General features: G+C 55.0%; 1 protein-coding gene across 2 annotated transcripts in view; it reads left to right on the top strand.

Moving 5' to 3' along the window:
- ERICH1 (glutamate rich 1) overlaps positions 1–10,481 on the top strand; it is a 30,077-nt gene extending 19,596 nt beyond the window's left edge. Inside the window, exons 4-6 of one of the 2 annotated variants that reach the window (XM_066236551.1) lie at positions 3,635–4,195; positions 6,791–6,982; positions 8,599–10,481. In XM_066236551.1, coding sequence (XP_066092648.1) covers positions 3,635–4,195; positions 6,791–6,982; positions 8,599–8,666 — 821 coding nt within the window. In that variant the 3' untranslated portion in view covers positions 8,667–10,481. Of the gene's footprint in view, positions 1–3,634; positions 4,196–6,790; positions 6,983–7,065; positions 7,417–8,598 lie in introns of those variants that run through there. The other variant, XM_066236552.1, reaches the window with a different exon arrangement.
- Positions 10,482–22,950: the final 12,469 nt, after the last annotated feature.

Below are 22,950 nucleotides of genomic sequence, written 5' to 3'. Positions count from 1 at the left end.
TGGCACCGTCTGAGCTGAGGAAACCCTGCTCTGTGACCTTCCCTCCGAGGCACCCCGATGCAGTGCTGGGCAGCCAGCTCATCTGACCAGTGAGGTGCAGTTTTCACCGAGTGCAACCGGAGCCTGGACAGAGCCCTGGGTGAACGCTGGCTGGTGTCCACTGACCGGGGGACAGTCCCTGCATGGCACACCTTCTCAGCAGTCTTTCATTTTTATCTTGCTGATTTATTGAAGTGAGACTTAGGACATTGACTTCCTTCCTCAGGGCTGAGTGAGGATGGCTGACAGCTCCTCACGATGTCCCGGCCTCCTGGGGCCTGGACACGCTTCTGTCCGCAGGCCCCATGTGGAGGTGTGTCTGTGCTAAATGAATGTACTCAGTATGTGTTAGTAGAAAATGTCCTGCCTGACCTGTGGTGGCACAGTGGATAAAGCGTCGACCTGGAAACGCTGAGGTCGCCGGTTCAAAACCCTGGGCTTGCCTGGTCAAGGCACATAGGGGTGTTGATGCTTCCTGCTCCTCCCTCCCCCTTCTCTCTCTCTCTCTCTCTCTCTCTCTCTCTCTCTCCTCTCTCAAAATTAATAATAATAATAAAAATATTAAAAAAAAAAAAAGAAAATGTCCTGAAATTTAGGCAAACAGTGTACTGTCAAAAGTAACCCAAAGCATCTGACATTATATTTTAACAACTGACCTTCGTATACATGGTTTAGGTCAAGGTTAAAGGTAAGTTACTACTCTTAGCACCTGGAGCACATTGATACTGAGGGGATTATCACGTGCATTTGCAGCCTTAGCATTAAATCCAGAATAAAACTGTTTTTCCTTTAAAACACTTCGCTTGTTTCCACGTCAAGTGGTACAGCTGCAGGCTGGGATGATCTGGGGACTGTGGCTATTTTGGTGTCTGTTTCTACTACAGCACTTCATCAGGACATAGGTGCCAAACAGCAGCGAAGAGAATTTTGACGAACTGTGGTTATTTCTAAAATTAATGTGTGAAAGCAAAGGTATGTTTTAGGGATGACAGCTTTTCAAAATTAGCTTGCTTCTCAGATTATACAAAGTTAAATCTCTGCTTCCCTAACAGATTTTCTGTAGCTTTCCTTGTATTTGAGGGTCTAAAGTAGCTGACCGGTGGAGGATGAGAAGGTTCTGGACACTGGAGTGGTGGGTTGGATAGCGTGACGTGGAGACGGACACCTGTGCTCTGGACTGGAGGGTCTAGACAAACTGAAGACAAGGACGTCATGGGCAGTCAGCACATAGCCGCTTTACTGGAGAAGAGCCCTGCGTTTGCAGGGCGGGGGCCTTTGAGGAACAGAAAGGAGGAATGAACCAAAGATTTCAGAGTTGTTTCAATGAAGCTCCTGCATGAACAGAGTTGTTCATGGGCTTTACTTCTGTCCGAGGATCTGAGGGCACCACACTGCCACGTCGTAACTGTGCCTCTGTGAGCTGTCATGTTAATGACTTTCCTCTCTTCATGACTGCTAGAACCCACTGACAAAATTGGGGGGCACTGAGTGGGGACTTGGGAAGTCCGAGCCTCTGCACCCTGTCATCACAGGTGAGGTCAAGTTAACAATTGCAGGGGACAGGGAGCCACCCTAGAGTCACAGCAGAATGGCTACAGCTAACTCAGTTCCCTGCCATGGACTTAAGGTGCCTGGGCTCAGAGGAGGAACCGAAATGACAGCATGTTGCCTAGCACCTGATTCTCACCCAGACTGTGAGTTAGGGAGTGGCACCATTTCCACCTCGTTGATGAAGAAACCAAGGCCCAGAGTGATTGCATCTTGTATTAGTGTTACAACCATCATTGGCCGATTTTGTAGGGCAGGTGTAGGAGTGAAATTTTACTCCCAGTGAAACTGCAACAACTCCTACATCCTTAAAACCACCTAGAATGTCATGATTGTAACAACTATGTCTATTTGTCAACCAATGGTCTTTGGTGCCAAAAGCACCAACAGGAATCCCCAGTTTGGGGTGTGGAAGGAGACTTTCTTCAGGACAGACAGCTCAGTGGTGGGCCAGCACAGGTGTGAGGCAGCCCTGAGACCGGGCTCCTCTGGCTGGACAGCTCTTCCCTGCACCATCCTGCTCCTGGTGACCTGCTTACTCCACACTGGTCTCCTTACTGTGCTGATCTGCTCCACCTTGCTCTGCTGAGACATTTCTGGTGTTTCAGCGCAGCCAAGGAAACACAGTCTTCTATCTTCCATGGAAGAGGAAAGTGCACCCCCAGAGCCGGAGGGGAACTAACTGATATAGACAGAAATCTCCACCCCTGGTCCCTGATTGGTTTGTACTCATGCGATAAGGACTCCAAATCCTTGTGGATTGATTGGTCCAAAAGGCACTGCCCTGATTAGTCAGAATAGTGCCACTCTGATTGGCTGGAGCTGCACAGTTCTGATTGGATGGGGAAAGCCTCAGTCCTATTGGCTGAAATAGGATTCCAGGAACTCCTCTATAAAGGGCTCAGCCAACAGAACTCAGGGCGGCAGTTTAGGCAGCTTCTCCCTGAGGCAGCTTGTGTGGGAGGCACCCTCACGCAGAAAGGGCTGCTGGGCTCTGTTTCTTACATCTGAGCTCATTGGCCACCAGCAGCCCTTCTTAGTGTGTCTTCTTTTTTTTTTTTTTTTGTATTTTTCTGAAGCCGGAAACGGGGAGAGACAGTCAGACAGACTCCCGCATGCGCCCGACCGGGATCCACCCGGCACGCCCACCAGGGGGCGATGCTCTGCCCCTCCGGGGCATCACTCTGTCGCGACCAGAGCCACTCCAGCGCCTGGGGCAGAGGCCAAGGAGCCATCCCCAGCGCCGGGGCCATCTTTGCTCCAATGGAGCCTCGGCTGCGGGAGGGGAAGAGAGAGACAGAGAGCAGGGAGGGGGGGTGGAGAAGCAAATGGGCGCTTCTCCTATGTGCCCTGGCCGGGAATCGAACCGGGACTTCCCCACGCCAGGCCAATGCTCTACCACTGAGCCAACCAGTCAGGGCCAGTGTGTGTCTTCTTAATCAGGGGTCACAATCTGTGTGTGCCTTTTTTATTTATTTGTTTGTTTATTGGGGGGGGGGCAGCAGATAGACTCTCGCATGCACCTGACCAGGATCCGCCCGGCATGCCCACCAGCGGGCGATGCTCTGCCCATCCGGGGCGTTGCTCTGTTGCAACCAGAGCCATTCTAGCGCCTGAGGTGGAGGCCATGGAGCCATCCTCAGCGCCCGGGCCAACTTTTGCTCCCCTGGAGCCTTGGCTGTGGGAGGGGAAGAGAGAGAGAGAGAGAGAAAGGAGAGGGGGAAGGGTAGAGAAGCAGATGGTTGCTTCTCCTGTGTGTCCTGGCTGGGAATTGAACCCAGGACTTCCACATGCTGGGCCAGCACTCTACCCCTGAGCCAACCGGCCAGGGCCTATGTGTTTTCTTTTTAAGAACAAGTGGGCTGTTGATTTTATTGTGCCAGACACCTTGGTAGTGTCATTAGTTGAGATACAGTTGAGAATCAGTAATGCAAATATTTTAATTTTTTTTTCTACAAGAATCTAATGGAAACTGTTTTTAGGCTAATATGTTTGTTATGATTCCATTATACAGAAAATTGTTTTATTTGAATTTTTGTTTTTATAGATCAGGATCCTCATGATCAGCCAAAGAGAAGAAGAATTAGAAAGCATAAATCAAAGAAAATATTTAAAAATCCCAACAGTGTTCATTTAGAACAAGCAGAATTAGAGAAGCAGCAGAGTCTCCTACAGGAAAAATTGCAGCCACAGCACACAGATGGCCCCTCAATTAGCAAAAACAAAAAAAGGAAACTGAAAAAGAGACAGCAGACGAAAAGAAAGAGAGCAGCCGGCTTACTGACGAAAGCCTCTGGCATCAGCTTCCTGTACGAGCCCGCGGAGGAGCAAGGAGACGCCAGCGAGGGGGCCGCAGCCCACGCCGGGGACGCCGACACCGAGGAGGACGGAGGGGACACCGAGGGGGCCGCAGCCCACGCCGGGGACGCCGAGGGGGCCCGAGAGGACAGAGGGGACGCCGAGGGGGCCGCAGCCCACGCCGGGGACGCCAAGGAGGCCCGAGAGGACGGAGGGGAGGCCGAGGAGGACAGTGGCAACGACTGCGAGGCAAAGGCAGATGGAATCCTCGATTTTTTGAAGTCAACACAAGAAATGTATTTTTATGATGGTATGTTTTCTTATGTTTTTCTTCTGAATAGCGGCATCTACTTATATGGAAAAATAAGCAAACATAATTAAATGTTTAAAATACAGAACATATTAAAATTTCCAATATTCAAAATAAGCCATTAATTTTCAGGCAAAAATCAGACTATTTTAAGATCTGAACAGCGCTTAGCTCAGGCCATAAAGAGACAGTGCAGAGGCCACAGGGCATCCTGGTGCCAGATGTGGCCTTATCGCCCTTGTTACTGTAACGTCAGTGTTGGAGTGTGCTGGGTCGGCTGTATTTCTAAAGAAACGATGAATGCAGGCTGGGGGTCCAGGTGGACACTTGTTCGTTCTCGTTAGTGCCCCGTTAGGCTTGGTCTCCTCTCCCCACATGTGAGCGGTGACTTGGGGTTTCAGTGCACAGCTCTGAGTAACTATTGATACAGGAGATGAAATAAAAGCAGAAACTTTAACGATGACAGTTCCTCACAATCCTACTGAACAGCTGAGGGTCAGGGAGGGGCACACCCGGAGGGCTCAGGGGACAAGCAGGTTAGTGCGTCAGACCCGGAGACGCAGGAGCCCTGTGAGCAGGACTGAGCAGAGGCTCTGAAGGGAAGACCTGCACCTGCCTGTCACTTGTCAGCACTTTGCAAACATAACACATGTCCGAGTGACACTGGGAGAGAGACATAGTCAGTGTGTGATGACAGACAAGCCTCTTGCCAAGAACACTGAACGGCCAGCTCACGCTGTGTGTGGAGCTGCTGAGAAAGGCCCCTCAGAGCGCTGGTCCAGGACGCCGAGTGCAGGGCCATCCCCTGCCAGCAGAGGGGGCCACTGCTCAGAGGAGGGTCACAGCCTGGACTGCAGTGTCTTCCAACTGGTCATGCAATGCCCCAGACACACAGAGACAGGACACAGGACAAAGCCGTAGAGCGAGCAGTGGAAGTGCACCCCCGTGTGGGGAGCCCTGCTGGTGTCAGACGAGGTATTTAAAGTAGTCGTGATCACCTGACCAGGTGGTGGCGCAACGGATAGAGCATCAACCTGGGGCGCTGAGGACCCAGGTCCAAAACCCCAAGTTCACCAGCTTGAGCACAGGGTCATAGTCATGACCCCGTGGTTGCTGGCTTGAGCCTAGATGTCACTGGGTCGGCTGGAGGTCCCTGGTCAAGGCACATATGGGAAGTAATCAATGAACAACTAAAGCGCCACAACTACAATTTGATGCTTCTCATCTCTCCCTTCCTGTCTGTCTGTCCCTTTGCTCTATCTCTCTCACTAAAAAAAGAAAAAGAAAGTAGTCGTGATCATGATGTTCAAAGATGGAGAAATAGAGCAAAAATTAAGAAATTTACCAGTTAAACCTGACCAGGCGGTAGCGCAGTGATAGAGCGTCAGACTGGGATGCGGAGAAACCAGGTTCGAGACCCTGAGGTCGCCAGCTTGAGCACAGGCTCATCTGGTTTGAGCAAGGCTGACCAGCTTGGACCCAAGGTCGCTGGCTCAAGCAAGGAGTCACTCGGTCTGTAGCCCCCTGGTCAAGGAGGGTTCATTGATGAGAAATCAATCAATGAACAACTAAGGAGCCGCAATGAAGAATTGATATTTCTCATCTCTCTCCCTTCCTGTCTGTCTGTCCCTATCTGTCCCTCTCTCTGACTCTCTCTGTCTCTGCCACAAAAAATAAAAATAAAAAAAATTACCAGTTAATTTGAATCTATTAAGATAAATGGAAATCTTGGATCTGAAAAATACAGTAACTAATTAAGAATGCAAACATGAGTTCAAACAACAGATTAGATTTACCTAAAAGAGAACTAGTATCCGGTAGGCCTGGCCACAGGCAGAGCCAGAAGGACAGAGGGGGAGACACGGGGGGTCCTGGAAGCTCACATGACGACTGAGTCCCCAGAGGCCACAGCGGTGTTTAAGGAGATGAGACTGGCAGTTCTTCAAAGTTGACAAAGGTTATAAAGTCAGATTCACGATTCTGTGAACTCCAAGCAGAATGGATGCACAACCCCCCACACGTGCAGCACTGGTCAGTGGTGAGGACAGAAGAGGAGGAGCTGTCCTCACAGGAGCAGCAGGGGCCAGAGCCGCCTGTCCCTGGTCTCCTTGCCGCTTGAGACCTGACCCCACTGCAGAGCTCAGTGCCCTTGTCCTGAGACCCGACCCCACTGCGGAGCTCAGTGCCCTTGTCCTGAGACCCGACCCCACTGCGGAGCTCAGTGCCCTTGTCCTGAGACCCGACCCCACTGCGGAGCTCAGTGCCCTTGTCCTGAGACCCGACCCCACTGCGGAGCTCAGTGCCCTTGTCCTGAGACCCGACCCCACTGCGGAGCTCAGTGCCCTTGTCCTGAGACCCGACCCCACTGCGGAGCTCAGTGCCCTTGTCCTGCTTACCCACCCGTGGGATTCGCCCACCTGTTGTGTGTGGAGACTGTTTCCCAGGTCGGATCACGAGCAGACACCTGGTTTGCAGTCAGCAGCGTCTAGTTCACTGCTCAGGATGCTGCTCTGTTACCTCTCGTCACGCTGGTCTTCAGTTCCTTCACAGGAACAAAAATAAAACGCGTTTCTATGCGGTCCTGCCTTTGTCTAGGTGTCTCCAAGGATACAGACCCAGCCTTCCTAGAGGCCACTGAAGAGCTGTTTAAAGGCCTGGAAGCTCGCAGCGTGCCGCTGGCAGACCTGCTGGTCCTGGACCACATGAAGACGCTGCTGCTCCTGCAGGCTCCCGAGAGGCTGCAGCGCGCCCTGCAGGTGTTCGCGGAGCACTGCAGCATGCCGCCAGGTACGCCGCCCGTCAGAGCAGCCGGTTCGGGTGTGGCCTGGAGGAGGGTCTAGAAACAGAGTGACACACATCTCACTTTCCAGACTTGGCAGCTACCGCCTCCTGGGGCCATATTTTCATGAGTTGAAGTGGAAGTGCCCCAGTCCGTGCAGACATTGTGTGCAGAGCCGACTGCTCATGTCTCCCCTGCCCCGGCCACTCAGCTCTGGTACTTGAAGTGAGCGGTGGGAATATTTAGGCCACAGAAATCTTCAAACACTGAAAATCAGACAATCAGGACCTTTGTAGCCACCGTAGCTGCCCAGCACTGTGTCTGACCCAGAACGGGCACGGGACACGTTTCCGTTAATGCAGGGTTTCCATGCTCAGAAATCTCAGCACAGCTGAAGAGTCAAAAACGGGATATAAAATTCTGACAGCAAAGTAAGTGCGTCAGCAGAGCAGCCCCGGGCCCGTGTGATTGGCGGGATGGCTCAGTGAAGAGGTGGGGCTGGGTGACCAGGGCAGCAGCCCGGGCCTGGCATGTTCTCCAGGGGGTGCAGGGAGCCAGCAGAGGGGACAGAACATACAAACCCTCTGACACAGCCCCTGGAGACGTGGGCTCAGAGCAAGGCAGGAAGGGGGGTCCTTGCAGCCAGGGGCAGAGGTCTGGCCAGGGGCAGCTGACAAGGACTGGCTGCAGAGGCCCCGAGGTGACGGGAGTCTGTGGGTTCTTGTTCCGAGAGGAATGGGGTTCCTGGAAGCTGGGGCACAGGGTCCGACAGCACTTGGCAAGATGTCCCTGTTGTGCTGAGATGGAGTGAGGGCCTTTGGTCACTCCCAGTGTGGTCACCGTCCCAGGGAACAGGATTGGCAGGTTTGCTGACTGAGCTGGTGTGGATGTGAGAGACAGTGGGGGAGCAGGACTTGGAGTGGGAAGGTCGCAGGCTCGATCGGGTGGTTCCAGAGGGAACAGAGAAGTGGAGAGTGGAGACGGTACCGTGGCCTGTTGGCTGACCGGTGGTGGGGCTGGGCGGAGTGACCCAGAGGAGAACCACAGCGCTGTGCCTCTGAGGGGCAGCCTGCCCTGCTCCTCGACCCTGTGCTCCAGGTGGGGTGGCGGCCAGTGGGTCCCTGTGTGCCTCTGGGGTTATTAGTCTGACCAGCAGGTGACGAGTGGGACTCTGAGGGTCTCCCTCGGGGCTGTGAGTCTCCCGAGACAGCAGGGACAGGTGGTGTCACAGGGTGTGTGGCTGTTCTGGACAGCCGTAGCTTCCGTGGAACTTGAACACTGTTATCCCAGCACCAACTCGAGAGTTAGTTCCACTTGGCTTCTCACTCGTTTGTTCGTCTTCGACATCCCGTTTGTTTCTAGTGGCGCTCTCGGCCAGGTGCAGCCCGTGCCGCTTCACAGCGCGGTGCTCTGCAGAGCTTGCCCCTGCAAGTACAGACACGGGGAGGGGGTCCGTCCTCTCCACCGTGTCTGTCATGTGATGTGTGACGGCCATCAGCATCTCTGCACCAGAGTTGTGTTTCACTGGGTTATTCGGAGTTCATTTCGGGCTAATATCCACAAAATAATGTTTGTAATGTTTCTTCTTTGTTTTGTTCTATTCTGGTTTTGTTTTTGCTTGCAGAGCAGGCCAACGTGATCTCAGCCTTCTTTAACTACTGGCTCACACATGTGCTTCCAGAGAAGCAGTGAGGAAGGCAGCCTCCACCTGAGAGGCGCTGGCATTTAGCAAGGACTGTGGAGACACAGGTCCTTCCCACAGGAGATGAAGTCCCTGAATTCTCTCGCGGCCCGAACCCTGGGACTGTGAAGACACTTCTGCTCTATCATTTGCTCGTGTAGCCACAGAAGGGAAGATGTCGTGCAGACTTGACGTGAGCAACTGGGTTTATAAAATTGAAATTTTTCACTTTTAAAAAATTGTGTATTTTTTAATTACTACTTAGTAAGTCTGTTTTTCTAATTCCTATATAAATTTAAATGTACATTCTGTTAAATAGAGTAAACTGTGTAGTTTGAAGTTGCTATATATTTTATAAAGTTTAAAGCCTCCTTGGATCTGAAGGTCTGTGCTGACTGTGCCTTGTGTGTGGTCAGTGCTGTGGGAGCCCCGGGAGGGGCTGTCCTCGCTCTCTTCCTGTCCCCCCCCCCCAAAGAATGACGCCAGGGCGCCCTGCCCTCCTGCAGCCTCATGGTGGCAGTCTCGCCAGTCTGCGACCCTGTCCCGGACCCTAACCTCAAAATGGGCAGCATGTTTCCTGCAGCTGCTTTCTACAGTTCTGGCTGGTCCCTCAGACGGCTAGAGCGTTGTCCAGACAGGACAAGGTTGCAGGTTTGACCCCAGGTCAGAGCACACACAAGAATCAACCAAAGAATGCATAAAATAAGCAGAACAGAAATCAGTGTTTCTCTCTCCCTCTCCCTCTCCCTCTCTCTCTCTGTGTTCAATTAATGAGTATATATAAATTTTTTAGAAAGAGAAAGGCCTTTACAAAATGAATTTGTCATGCTGTGTCTCATTCCATCCTCTATCTCTCAGCCAGTTTTTAATTGGTGCGTGTGGCTCTCTGCCCGTCTGAGTGGGTTCTCACTGCTCTCTGGACGTCCACGCTGACCTCGCCAGTCTGTGCTTCCTCCTCCTGCGGCTGTGGGGCCAGGACCGGTGTCCTGGACTCTGAGGTCCTGGGGAGAGCGCAGGGTGTGCCTCCCAGGCCCCCCCCAGGGGCCTCCTGTTTTCCCACGTCTGTCCTTGTCCGGCTGGAGTGCTGCCTGCAGAGCCTCCCAGAACCCCTGTCGCACCTCTGCTGGTTCCTGTCACGGCTCTGGGCTGCTTCCTCCACGGCTCAGCGGGGAGCTGGGGTGGCCCACAAGTCATTTCCTGTTTTCTGTCTGCAGGAAGCACTTGCATGTTCTGAGTGCAGACGTCTGTCTGTCTGTGTTGTGTTTACCATCTATGTGAGCACGCTCACCAAGTGTGCTGACGATCTGTGTCATTGAGGTTTGGGTACCGTTTCTTCCCCATCCACAGACCCCTAACCCCTGCCTGTCTGTCAGCTGTGAGTTCACCTTGATGTCGCGCGTCTGACCTGTGGAAGCCCACGTTTGATCTGACCACACTGGGACTCCACCTTCGTTTTCCCTCCATATAAAGAGCAAGCTTCTCAATCACAACATCAAACATCCTGTCCTTTCTCTACTGACCGTGGAGTGGCCGTCTTTATTAAATACCGGGCCTCCTTCAGGACAAGCGTCTGCTCTGTACCCTGCCCTGCTCTGCGGGACACCCGTTCGCTCCGGCAGCCCCACCGTGGCTCTGTGTTGCTCACGGCCCTACCGGAGGGCCCCGTTGCCTCTGTTCTAAAATTTACTTTGCCACTTACGCATTTTTCTTTTTCCACATGAATTTCAAACGATGCTTCTAGTTTACCTAAGATTTCATCTGGGACTCTTACTTGCCTTTGAGCACTACTGGCATCTTCGCAAATTAAATCACATCCCAGAACATAATCTCCCATTTGCTCATATCTTTGTCCTTAAATAGGGTTTAAATTGTTTCTTCATAAAAGTCTGGTTGTTCTTTCCCGGATCAATCCCTGCTCCCTCATGCCTTCACCATGTGCACACAACTCCAAGCACCAGGCTGCCGGATGAGGAGAGCAGGCCGGCCCACCTCACGGTTGGGACGGTCCTGCGAGGGAGCACGAGGCGTGCTGGCCCCGGACGGGCAGTGAAGCCCAGTCTGTGCATGAGCTGCAACTGGACGAGATTTCTCCTGCTCTCTCCCTGCACTTGACGGTGTGTCTTGAGCTGGACGTTCTGCTTCCCGGGGCCTCACATCTCACCCACAGGAGACGGGCCCTCCCCTTAGGGACGTGCAGCACTCACACCCCTGCCTCTTGGTTACTTGCTGACCCAGAGCCTGGTCCCACCACACTGCCCGGGCTGATCCCATGATGACCGAGTCCAGAGGGAGATGCCGACAGCCCAGGACCCCTCTGAGCCGCAGCATGCTCGGGCCCCACCAGCCCGCCACATAGGCACACCCCTCAGTTCTTCCGGCCTAGCCTGCTCTCTGCTCACATTTTCTCTCTCCTCTTTATTAGGGTTTGAAGTGTGTCCCCCAGAAATCAATGTGCTGAAGCCCTAAGCTCCAGCACCTCAGAATGGGACATTTGGAAATAGGGTCAATGCAGATAGAATTGTTAGGATGAGTAGTTACACTGGAGTCAGTGATGGGGTCCCCACCCCAATATGACTGGTGACCTCATAAAAAGGGGACTGTGGGGACAGACACAGAGAGGCGGCCATGTGAAGATGGAGGCAGAGACAGTGATGCCACCACACACCAAGGATTTCCAGAAACCAGAAGCTGGGAGAGGCCTGGACTGACCTTCCCCGGGCCCTGGGAAGGAGCCCACCCTGTCGTGACAGCCTGCCCTGGGACTTCTGTCCTCCAGACCGAGACGACACGCAGGCTCAGTGCTGGGCTCCCTCAGTTCCTGACTCACCTCCCCTGGTGACTGCCCAGCATCGGTGGCCATAGTGGTCCAGGTGTGATGACCGCAGTGGAGGCTGGAAATCTCTGACCCTCGTGGTTCATGGTCAGCACCCGTGACGCGGGATCACACCTCATGCGTGGATGGTGGCAACTTCCGACTGGGGTGATGGTGGATTGTGTAAGGAGTAAGTGAGGCAGGTCACGCACGATGCTGAGTGCTTGTGAGTGCTGGTGTCCTCGCTATTGGGAAACCAGGCCCCGCGCTGCCCTCTTTCACCTCCAGGGCACCTGGCATGTGCCCAGGAGGGGCTTTGCTGAGTTCATTGCCGATATTGTCACTGGCAGCACATGACACCATCACGGTTTTATTCTGATAGACAGTGAGGGCGTGTGGGGAGGCCCAGGGCCAGGTGAGTCCTGCCCGAGTCAGCCCCCGCCTGGGGACGGCCACTCCGGGCTCTAGCCGCACGCAGTGCGGGCCGCAGGGCCCGGCTGGGGACGGCCGCTCCGGGCGCTAGCCACACGCAGTGCGGGCCGCAGGGACTGGCTGTGGGGTGCGGCCTGAGGAGCCCTGCATGTTGGCTCCCTGCGTGGGTTTCGCCTTGGGTGGGAAGCAGTCTCCAACACCAGGTTCAACTCTGTATTTCAGTAAATGTCAAATTAGGCAAAATTCCCAAATTCAGTCTTTCTGAGAGCTGAAGACTTTTCCAGCACTTTCCTTGTCAATCATGATGAGATTTTTTTTTTTTTTAAATCTGTGGAGGATTACTCTGAATACATGGGGTTGCTGTAGGTCTGGAGAAAATTATAATTTTCCTTCTTTTAATCACAGCTTTTGAGTGGCCACATGGAATGTGCTCACTCACCCTACTGTGATGTTGTCACACTAATTTGAAGGACGTGGACACCTCCTGGTAAGTCCTGAATTAAGCACCTGGTAAACAGTGGAGGAATCCGGAAAAATGTTGGTGATGGTGAGCGCTTGGGCGAGCGACGCCGCCTTGGGGGCGGGGTTACAAGAGCTGCGTTGTAGGTAAGTGACGACACTCCTCCAGGGGGCGGGGTTACAAGAGCTGCGTTGTAGGTAAGTGACGACACTCCTCCAGGGGGCGGGGTTACAAGAGCTCAGTTGTAGGTAAGTGACGACACTCCTCCAGGGGGCGGGGTTACAAGAGCTGCGTTGTAGGTAAGTGACGACACTCCTCCAGGAGGCGGGGTTACAAGAGCTCAGTTGTAGGTAAGTGACGACACTCCTCCAGGGGGCGGGGTTACAAGAGCTGCGTTGTAGGTAAGTGACGACACTCCTCCAGGGGGCGGGGTTACAAGAGCTGCGTTGTAGGTAAGTGACGACACTCCTCCAGGGGGCGGGGTTACAAGAGCTCCGTTGTAGGTAAGTGACGACACTCCTCCAGGGGGCGGGGTTACAAGAGCTCCGTTGTAGGTAAGTGACGACACTCCTCCAGGGGGCGGGGTTACAAGAGCTCCGTTGTAGGTAAGTGACGACACTCCTCCATCAAACCTCGTCCTGAAGAGCCTGTGTTTTGGGGGCAGAGGGACGCAACTGTGGGAACAGCTGTGTCAGGAGTCAGGTCACGTATGCACCAGTGACAAGCCTTTCGCACTTGGCGGGTCGGGGAGCACAGAGTTAAAGCTCATTAGAAAATGGAAAGGAAAGCCAGGCTGAACCTGCTTGAATTTGGTCATAATTATGGTGAGAACTAGAGTAAAAGACCCCGTGAGCTAAACTTCTGCATACTCAAATGTCCCAGCCTCTTCTTTGTGCACCCACCTCCCGTGCCCTCCTGTCACCGCCCCCCAGGAGCAGGGCTGGTTCCTGGCCATGGGGACAGGGTCGCAGGGGAGTCGCAGATGATACGTGTCCCCAAGGTCCCAGGACGCCCTCTGTGGAGGCCGAGTGACGCGGTGAGAAGTCAGCCGCGGGTGTCTCCTGTCTGTCCCTGTCCCGGCCCAGGCTGGACTCTTGAGAGTCGGGCAGGCGGCCAAGCTGGAGCCCAGGCCTGTGACCTCAGACTCACTCTGCTGGTGCCCAGTGCGTCATTCAAGCACCGTACAAGCTCAGCCACATGGGGCCACCATCCCCGGACCCCCTGGCCCTGAGCACTGCCCCCTGCTCTGTCATGGGGCCTGCATGGAAATGAGAGGAGACCCTCACCCAAAACTCCAGGACCTCAACCCCCACTCGGGGACCTGCACTGTGGTCCTACTTGTGAAACAAAACAGAGCTTGACTGGTAAACACGTGCCACACGCAGTGGAGCGTGTCACTGTGACATGTAGCTGTGTGAAGACCACATAGGCGGAGCCTCAGGTAATAACACTCCCATGTGGCCTGTTGTATGTCCTGGGTGACTGCCGGCCTGCCCTGGGGAGGACACAAGGCAGTGGGTTCCTTCTCCGCAGTCGATAGAGTCACAGCAGCAGCCCGGGGCGCCACGACAAGGGGTTCCTGCTGTCGGGTGCCTGGTGCCGGGGAGCCTGTGTCTCAGCCTCCCGGACTTCAGCAGACTCACACGGAGGACACACTGCCGCCCGCCCCCCAGGCCACCAGGCTGCATGCGGCGGGGGTGGGTGGCGGACACCTCGGAACCGAGATGGCACCACGCAGCCTGCATTCTCAGTCCTCCCAGGAGAGGGCGCCTGTGTCCGCACTCCGGACTCGGGGGAGCAGGAGGGCATCCAGGACACCGTGGGCGGGATTTTCCAGAGGACGCAGCTGGGAGCTCTGGACAGTCTTCTGCGGAGTCCCACGACCTGAGTTCGGCAGCTCTGCCCTGGGTAACCCGGAGGGGTAATGAGGAAACTGCTGCAAAGTGGGGTTACAGGTGCAGAGACCCCGCGGGCAGGGCTGAGAGCATGGTGGCCCCGGCGCCACATATCCTGTCTCCGCTCCCTGTCCCCACGTGCCCCCTGCACGAGGCACCTTTCCCATCATGAGAGCTGCCGGATGGCCTCAGGACGAGGAGCAGTTGCGGCCCCTGCAGGAGTGAGGGAGGGATACGTGGACCTTTGCTTCTGTGCCCCCCCCTTCGTGTCCGTCACCCCCACCCACGGCCCCGTCACTCGGGCAGCCACAGCCAGCGCCCGTGCGCTGGGGCACCGGCGCCACTCACTGCCAGGCGCAGCGCACCAGCCCGCGTGGCGCTTTGGTGCTGAGATCACTGAGCAAGCAGCAGGACGGACCCTGCCACCTGCTGAAAAGTCTGTGAGCTTTGGGTCCTTTTTTTTTCTTCACATTTTGCTTAGTTTAGCCAGTCGTTAGACCGGATCATTCCTGCCTCTAGGCATATGATCTCACTTTCCTTAGATCTTACTTTTATTTTTAATTCTGATATTTAACAGCTTCATCAAGGTGTACTTGCTATACCAGAAAAAAGCACACGTTTAGTCGATGTGATTCAGTGGGCTTGGGCATACACAAACACCTCATCCACGCAGGAAATGTTCACGTCCTCTCCCTCCCTCCCAAGTCTCCTGTGCCTGAAAGGATTACAGGGAGGGGTGACCCAGGGAAGGGGGCGTCTGGTCAGGGCTTAGACTTCCTCGTGGCTTTTCCCACGGGAGAACTGACAGAAATGGGACTCAATATATTTACCAGCAGGTGGGACACGGCGCTGAGCCATCAGCCCAGAAGACGTGGACGAGCAGGGCCAGTCTGCCCTGGTGGCTGGGTGGTGGGGAGGGCCAGGCCTCCCGGGAAGTGGGGGCTGAGACACCACAGGGCTAAACAGGGGCTGTTTTCACCACCGAGGACGGCTCGCTCCACAATCAGGCGTCCACCCGGGTAGGTATCTGTGTCCAGCCCTGCGCCTCAGCCTGGAAGCCTTCCGTGGGCTCCGCCTGAGCTGCCCCGCTGACCACAAGGTGCTGCCTGCGAAGTCCAGGGGCTACAGGCGAGTTTGACTTGACTTTGTAACCCCTCAGTCCTCAGACTCTCCAGGTCAGCAGAACACCTTTTCTTACTGGGCAGGTGAGACTCTGCCTCGAGGAGTCAAGTGAACTAACCCTATTCAGGACACTCGCCATGGGACTCATTACCTTCATATACTCAGCTGCGGTTTCCGTAACTTCAAAACACTCATTTCTAGGCCTGACCTGTGGTGGCGCAGTGGATAAAGCGTCGACCTGGAAATGCTGAGGTCGCCGGTTCGAAACCCTGGGCTTGCCTAGTCAAGGCACATATGGGAGTTGATGCTTCCTGCTCCTCCCCTCTTCTCTCTCTCTCTCTCTCTCTCTCTCCCCCCCCCTCTCTATAATGAATAAATAAAAAATCTTTAAAACACTCATTTCTAGACCACGGTATTCTTTCCAGCAACACTCTGAGCAGCAGCTTCTCCACTGCGATGAACCAACATGGTCTCGGATCAGCCTCGACACTTCCGGCTGGTACCCACCACCCTTCGGGGCGTCCGTGTGTTTGAGTCGTGTGGACTCTCCAAGGGGTGCTGCTTAAATCCACCCTTCCTGTGTGCTTTCACCAAAAGCGAGTCATCGATGTAAGCTCTTGTTTGTCTTCATTTACTCAGGAATTTGCGAGGGCAAACGTGTCCTGATGGCCACCTCCACACAGTGGCAGTCACACGTCCAGGGCTCCATGTGGGGAGCAGAGGGACAAGGAGCCAGACATCACTCGGGTGCAGCAGGAACCCCTTCCTGGAGGGGGAGGCGCGTGGATGAGCCTGGAGAACACAGCAGCGAGCCCGGGGGAGAAGAGGGGAGGTAACTGCCCTTCAGCTCAGGCCATATTATTAAATTAGAATTCCAGAAGCAATTGAAGAACGGTCTTGTAGTTGTGGAACAGAAGGAACTTCTAAGAGATGCTTTAGGGTACAAGTTATCAACCTGTTCCAAGCTAATTAAAGCCATCCGTTACAACTATGTGTGAATAGACAGCTTCCATCAATTTCCTCTAAAATTACTACTACTTATGGGAGATTTTTTTCGTTTAATTTTGAAAATGCTGCCCTCCCAACACTTTAAATGTAGTCATTAAGGGGCTTCCTAAACATCTGATTGTTTTCATGCATAAACTTCTTCCTTTTGGCATCACTACTTACATCCAGGTTTATGCCAGTGCCCCGTAACCACATGTGGTCTCGGCGGGCGGCACCTGGATGAGCCAGGTCCAGGCAGAAGGGTGCTGCCCCTCATGGAAACAGCAGTGTGCCTGGGGCCTCGGACGGGGGGGGGGGGTTCTCTCCAGGAGCAGGACACCCCCAGGGAAGCCCTGCACCCCGACCTCAGCTCTAAGCGGGCCACAGTGATGTGTGTGAGTTCGGTATCCATGGTCCTTTCTTCTTTGTACTACCAAGTTTTATCTAAACTCCTCTTTCCCCAGATCCCTAGGTTGCTGGAGTTCCGCTACTTTTCCCAGATCCGGAGAATGACTCAGCTTCAGAGCCTGAGACCAGAGCTCATTCAGGAACCTGCAGAGAGGGAGGGGCTGTGGCAAGGACTGTGGGTCCGCTCTCGATAAGGAAACAGAGGGCCCGAGAGGCCCCCAGCCCTCCGCGGCTGGGTGGTGCGCCTCTCTGGAAGTTGCTGCTCCAGGCCGACTTCCGTCTGCACACAAACGAACTCTCCCACAGTTACTGTCTGGGAAATCTGGCTTCAGAGAGTTTAGTAATAACTGCGCTTCCTTCAGCTGAAAACCTGGTTTTCCTGACCAAAACACCCATCAGACTGAGGAAGGAAGGAAAAGGCTCAGGAATGCCCGGGCACAATGGACTTCGTGCAGCCGGATGTCCACTGAGTTCAGAAGCCCTGCCGCAGTGGACAGGGCCGAGGCCCAGGTGGGCGCGGTGCTGCTGCTGGGACGTCTCAGGACGGTCCTCCTGCCACCACCGGCCTGCTTGCTGATGGCTAAGTGCTGTGAACTCCTCCTTACACTCCTTTTTCTAATTAGCTTCTAATTTTGCTCGTTTGGAAGCAACGTGAGACATTTCCAGGCGATTGCTTGGGTTTCAGTGTTAGTGATGCTTCTTAGCGTCCGGGCGACCAGCCCACGCTTAGTTCACCGCTGCTCACAGTGGTATCTGGCGAGTTTGGACATTTTCTACCGGGAGAATTCTTTCTTCCAGTCCCTCTCGCACACGTGAGCATGTGCACTTAGTCATCAGCCAACACAACCCCTTCCTGGCTACGTGGACCGCAAATCTTCAGCCCACATGCAGCTGTCGGGCTCAGAGAAGTTGCTGACAATCTCTTTACAACAAGGTATAGTGTAATGATACATACATTCGTAGCAAACCACGAGGAATGGTTTCCTTCACGGACGGAGGGTCTCAGTCACCCCTGACCTGCTGCCTGTTCTTGAGGGCGGTAGTTCTCGGCGTTGTCACGGGTGTGGTGGTCTTTGTGACAAAGTGGCCACATGATGTCTGGGCAGCCAGGCTGCCTGTCGGGTCTTGTTTTTTACACAGAGGAGGGTGGTGCTGGGCCCACGTTCACTGCACCCAGGAGAGCTGACTGAGCCCCGGGCCTCTGTGACCAGTCCAGGGGCTATGTAGCTCTGAGAATCGCTGTCCTGGGAACTTTCCGGTGACCACTAGTTACTTTAATGGACAATTAATTTAACTAGCCAAATAGAAGTTGCACGCCAGAAAAATCCACCAGGCCCTCTATGTCATGAGTCTATTTTCTGCCTGAAAGAAAGTCCCAGACAGAAGCATGATGCTGGGGGTTTCTGAGGACACCACGGGGTGTCCCTACCTGCAGACACAGGCTGAGCACAGCCTCACCCGGTGCCTCCCACCAGGACTACGCTCACCTCTGACCACGGAGCTGGGCTGGAGGCAGGAGCGCTCACCTCTGACCACGGAGCTGGGCTGGAGGCAGGAGCGCTCACCTCTGACCACGGAGCTGGGCTGGAGGCAGGAGCGCTCACCTCTGACCACGGAGCTGGGCTGGAGGCAGGAGCGCTCACCTCTGACCACGGAGCTGGGCTGGTTGCGGGAGCGCTCACCTCTGACCACGGAGCTGGGCTGGCTGCAGGAGTGCTCACCTCTAACCATGGAGCTGGGCTGGCTGCAGGAGCACTCACCTCTGACCATGGAGCTGGACGAGCTGCAGGAGTGCTCACCTCTAACCATGGAGCTGGGCTGGCTGCAGGAGTGCTCCCCTCTGACCACGGAGCTGGGCTGGAGGCAGGAGCGCTCACCTCTGACCACGGAGCTGGACTGGAGGCAGGAGCGCTGACCTCTGACCACAGAGCTGGGCTGGCTGCAGGAGCGCTCCCCTCTGACCACGGAGCTGGGCTGGCTGCAGGAGCGCTCACCTCTGACCACGGAGCTGGGCTGGCTGCAGGAGTGCTCACCTCTGACCACGGAGCTGGGCTGGCTGCAGGAGCGCTCCCCTCTGACCACGGAGCTGGGCTGGCTGCAGGAGCGCTCACCTCTGACCACGGAGCTGGACTGGAGGCAGGAGCGCTCACCTCTGACCACAGAGCTGGGCTGGCTGCAGGAGTGCTCACCTCTGACCACGGAGCTGGGCTGGCTGCAGGAGCGCTCACCTCTGACCACGGAGCTGGACTGGAGGCAGGAGCGCTCACCTCTGACCATGGAGCTGGGCTGGCTGCAGGAGCGCTCACCTCTGACCACGGAGCTGGGCTGGCTGCAGGAGCACTCACCTCTGACCACGGAGCTGGGCTGGCTGCAGGAGCGCTCACCTCTGACCACGGAGCTGGACTGGAGGCAGGAGCGCTCACCTCTGACCACAGAGCTGGGCTGGCTGCAGGAGCGCTCACCTCTGACCACAGAGCTGGGCTGGCTGCAGGAGTGCTCACCTCTGACCACGGAGCTGGGCTGGCTGCAGGAGCGCTCACCTCTGACCACGGAGCTGGACTGGAGGCAGGAGCGCTCACCTCTGACCACAGAGCTGGGCTGGCTGCAGGAGCGCTCACCTCTGACCACGGAGCTGGGCTGGCTGCAGGAGTGCTCACCTCTGACCACGGAGCTGGACGAGCTGCAGGAGTGCTCACCTCTAACCACGGAGCTGGGCTGGCTGCAGGAGCGCTCCCCTCTGACCACGGAGCTGGGCTGGAGGCAGGAGCGCTCACCTCTGACCACGGAGCTGGGCTGGCTGCGGGAGCGCTCACCTCTGACCACGGAGCTGGGCTGGAGGCAGGAGCGCTCACCTCTGACCACGGAGCTGGGCTGGCTGCGGGAGCGCTCACCTCTGACCACGGAGCTGGGCTGGAGGCAGGAGCACTGACCTCTGACCACGGAGCTGGGCTGGCTGCAGGAGCGCTCACCTCTGACCACGGAGCTGGGCTGGAGGCAGGAGCGCTGACCTCTGACCACGGAGCTGGACTGGAGGCAGGAGCGCTGGGTCCTCACCTGAGCACACAGGTGAGCAGAAGGCAGCACAGAGGAGTCACTCTGGCCGAGGCCCTATCCCCTTCCGGCGTGTTTGTGGTGCAGACCAAGCAGCCCAGTGACACGGCCAGGTCTGCCACAGGTGACCCGACAGGCACCTAGCTCCTTCATCCTCCAGTGTGCCGCATCCTTTCCTATGTGTCTGGGCCCGACGTGCATCACACACAGCCCTTCTCCAGACACGCCTCTGAGGAAGTCACAACCCCACCTCTTCCACACGACAGGGAAGCCAGCCTGGATGGTGTCCCCATTGGGAACTGGTCCCTGGAGACCGTGTCCTGAACTTGCACGCTCTTGCCTGCAAACCGCCCGGCACCCAGGGCTTCCTGAGCAGTACTCAGTTTCTCCTCCTGCAGACATCCTGCTGTTGGCCTATCGACTCTGTTTTTGTCATGTGAGACCCCATACATAATTACGTAAATACTGAATAACCTTTAAAGTAATTCTTTTTTATTTTTTTATTTTATTTTTCAGAAGCTGGAAACAGGGAGGCAGTCAGACAGACTCCCGCATGTGCCCGACCGGGATCCACCCGGCACGCCCACCAGGGGGCAATGCTCTGCCCCTCTGGGACATCGCTCTGTTGCAACCAGAGCCATTCTAGCACCTGAGGCAGAGGCCATGGAGCCATCCCCAGCGCCCGGACCATCTTTTTGCTCCACTGGAGCCTCAGCTGCGGGAGGGGAAGAGAGAGAGACAGAGAGGAAGGAGAGGGGGAGGGGTGGAGCAGCAGATGGGCGTTTCTCCTGTGTGCCCTGGCTGGGAATCGAACCCGAGACTCCTGCACGCCAAGCCGACGCTCTACCACTGAGCCAACCAGCCAGGGCTCTTTAAAGTAATTCTAATTCAAGAGGAAACAAATATCACCCTGTGAGCTGAGACACCGAGAAGCTGGGCCGGCCGGTGCCCAGGGTAATCCCGCCTGATTCCGCCCTGTGCTCCTATCCCGGCCTCGAGAGGGGCAGGGACTCTAGAAGGCACTGACCTTTTCTGGTGACAGAGCAGATGGACAGTACCCTGAGGTGGAGGGACCCCCAGCCCCTGGACAAGTGAGCCCGCTGGGAAACCCCCGGGGCAGGGCAGGTGAGGGCTCAGTCTGTCTGCTTCCTGCCCATTTCTGTTTCGGATGAGCAGGGTGAGTGCTGTCCTGCGGGGTCCCAGGCTGTCAGCGCCTCTGCTTGAGACCTGGACTTCACTCTGTGACCGTGGTGGACGTGGACAGGATGGGGCTGCGGGCAGGGCCCCTGCTGAGCACAGGGACGGGATTTAGGAAGGAACAGGGTGGGGCCGCAATTGGAAAAATCTTCAAAAGAACATCCCGGGTCAGGAGGTTCCGACCAAACTGACAGAACAGGTTTCTTTTCTTTTTTTTTAATTTATTCATTTTAGAGAAGAGAGACAGAGAGACAGAGACAGAGAGAAGGGGGGAGGAGCAGGAAGCATCAACTCCCACATGTGCCCTGACCAGGCAAGCCCAGGGATTCGAACCAGCAACCTCAGCGTTCCAGGTTGACGCCTTATCCACTGCGCCACCACAGGTCAGGCAGCCAGGTGACCAGATTCACCTGGGGCAGGTGTGAGGCCTTGAATCAGATAGCAGGTAGGGGTCTGACTCAGCAGGGTTCTTGCTGACAGCGGCCAGACAGGAGGCCACCAAGGCCAATTCTGAGGTCCAGGCCCTGGAGTTCAGCTGGAAGCATTCTGCTGTCTCCCGGGGGCTTGTTAACTGATCAGTGAATTGTGGCAGGAAACACGGCTGACACACTGACCAGGAGAGACTGGTCACTGACCAGGAGAGACTGACACACTGACCAGGAGAGACTGTGCCAGGAGCTTCCCCAGTGGCAGAGGGACGTGCTCTCTCTCCCAGAGGGCCAGCCACGCCCCGAGCCTCCCGGTGTGCACTGCGCAGGCAGCCCTGCCCCACCCTTAGCCCCTGGGCCCCGCCAAGCTGGCGAGCTGGGCCATCCAACAGGCAGGACAATATTTGCCAGGGTACTTTTTAATTTGAAATATATAGGAGAGTCAAGAGCCAGAAAACAGATTTCACACTGTCGTGCCTGTGATCGTTGGCAATGTTTATGGAGTGTGCTATGGTCTGAGCTTCCGGTACTCACCACCACTGTGTGTATGTTTGAATATAGCCATTGGGTCATTGCAGGGGGTTTTAACATGAAAAAGAAGGACAATAAATAAGAACAAATCAATTTCATTGAATTTATTTCTGTCATTAATTTCCTATCAATCACAATGTACAAATTGTTCATATTTTACCGTTCAAAACTTCAAAACAACAAATGCTTTGAACACCTTGCATAGGTAATACATAACAGATTTATAAGGCTTATACCTGTAACAGGGAAAAGATATCCCAACATGCGATACTGCAATTCGTTTACATAACTGCAAAAACCAGGATGGAATTTCATCCCCTGAGCTCCTCCCTACAGGGAACCAATCCTTTGAGTCTTGTTTGTTCTAAGTAGAGCTGACATTGTAACGCAGGCCAAGGTGCTCTAAATTCTGTATTTTTTTCCGTTAAATGAGATAAAGTATATAAAATACTAGCACTTGCCTGGTATGTAGTGAGCGCTCAATAAATACTGGCTGCAGTTTTCAGTTTCATTTCCAGGAATTCCTAAATCAGAGAATGAGGTGCTGAGTTAGGGACTGTATTGCACAGAGCTCGTTCTCAGCTGGGCACCCCGTGTGGCGTGTGCACCCCGTGTGGCGTGTGCACCCCGTGTGGCGTGTGCAGCGGGTGTCAAGGGAAGTCTGCAGAGGCCCATGGGCGTGGGTGTCATTTTAAATGAAACTGCAAAGCTGAGTGGTGCAGAGGGACCGTGATTCGGAGGGTACTAGGTATAAATTTTAATAATTCAGGATATGAATATTGATCTTCAAGGCTCTATTGATCACAAACCTCAATCCTCCAGAGATTATGAGTGAGTGTTCCCTCAATGTTAGCACACACAGATGCAGTGTGGCGTTTTCTGCATGGGGCTTTGGCGTGGTGGAAACAAGCATCGGTCAGGCACGCCTGCATGGCTCAAGGTGACTGGGGATGTGTCCACAGACAGGAGCCC

The sequence above is a fragment of the Saccopteryx bilineata genome, chromosome 6 (assembly GCF_036850765.1).
Source record: "Saccopteryx bilineata isolate mSacBil1 chromosome 6, mSacBil1_pri_phased_curated, whole genome shotgun sequence".
Taxonomy (NCBI): Eukaryota; Metazoa; Chordata; class Mammalia; order Chiroptera; family Emballonuridae; genus Saccopteryx; species Saccopteryx bilineata.
Note: the sequence above shows the minus strand (reverse complement) of the source record. Positions and strands in the feature narration are given on the sequence as shown.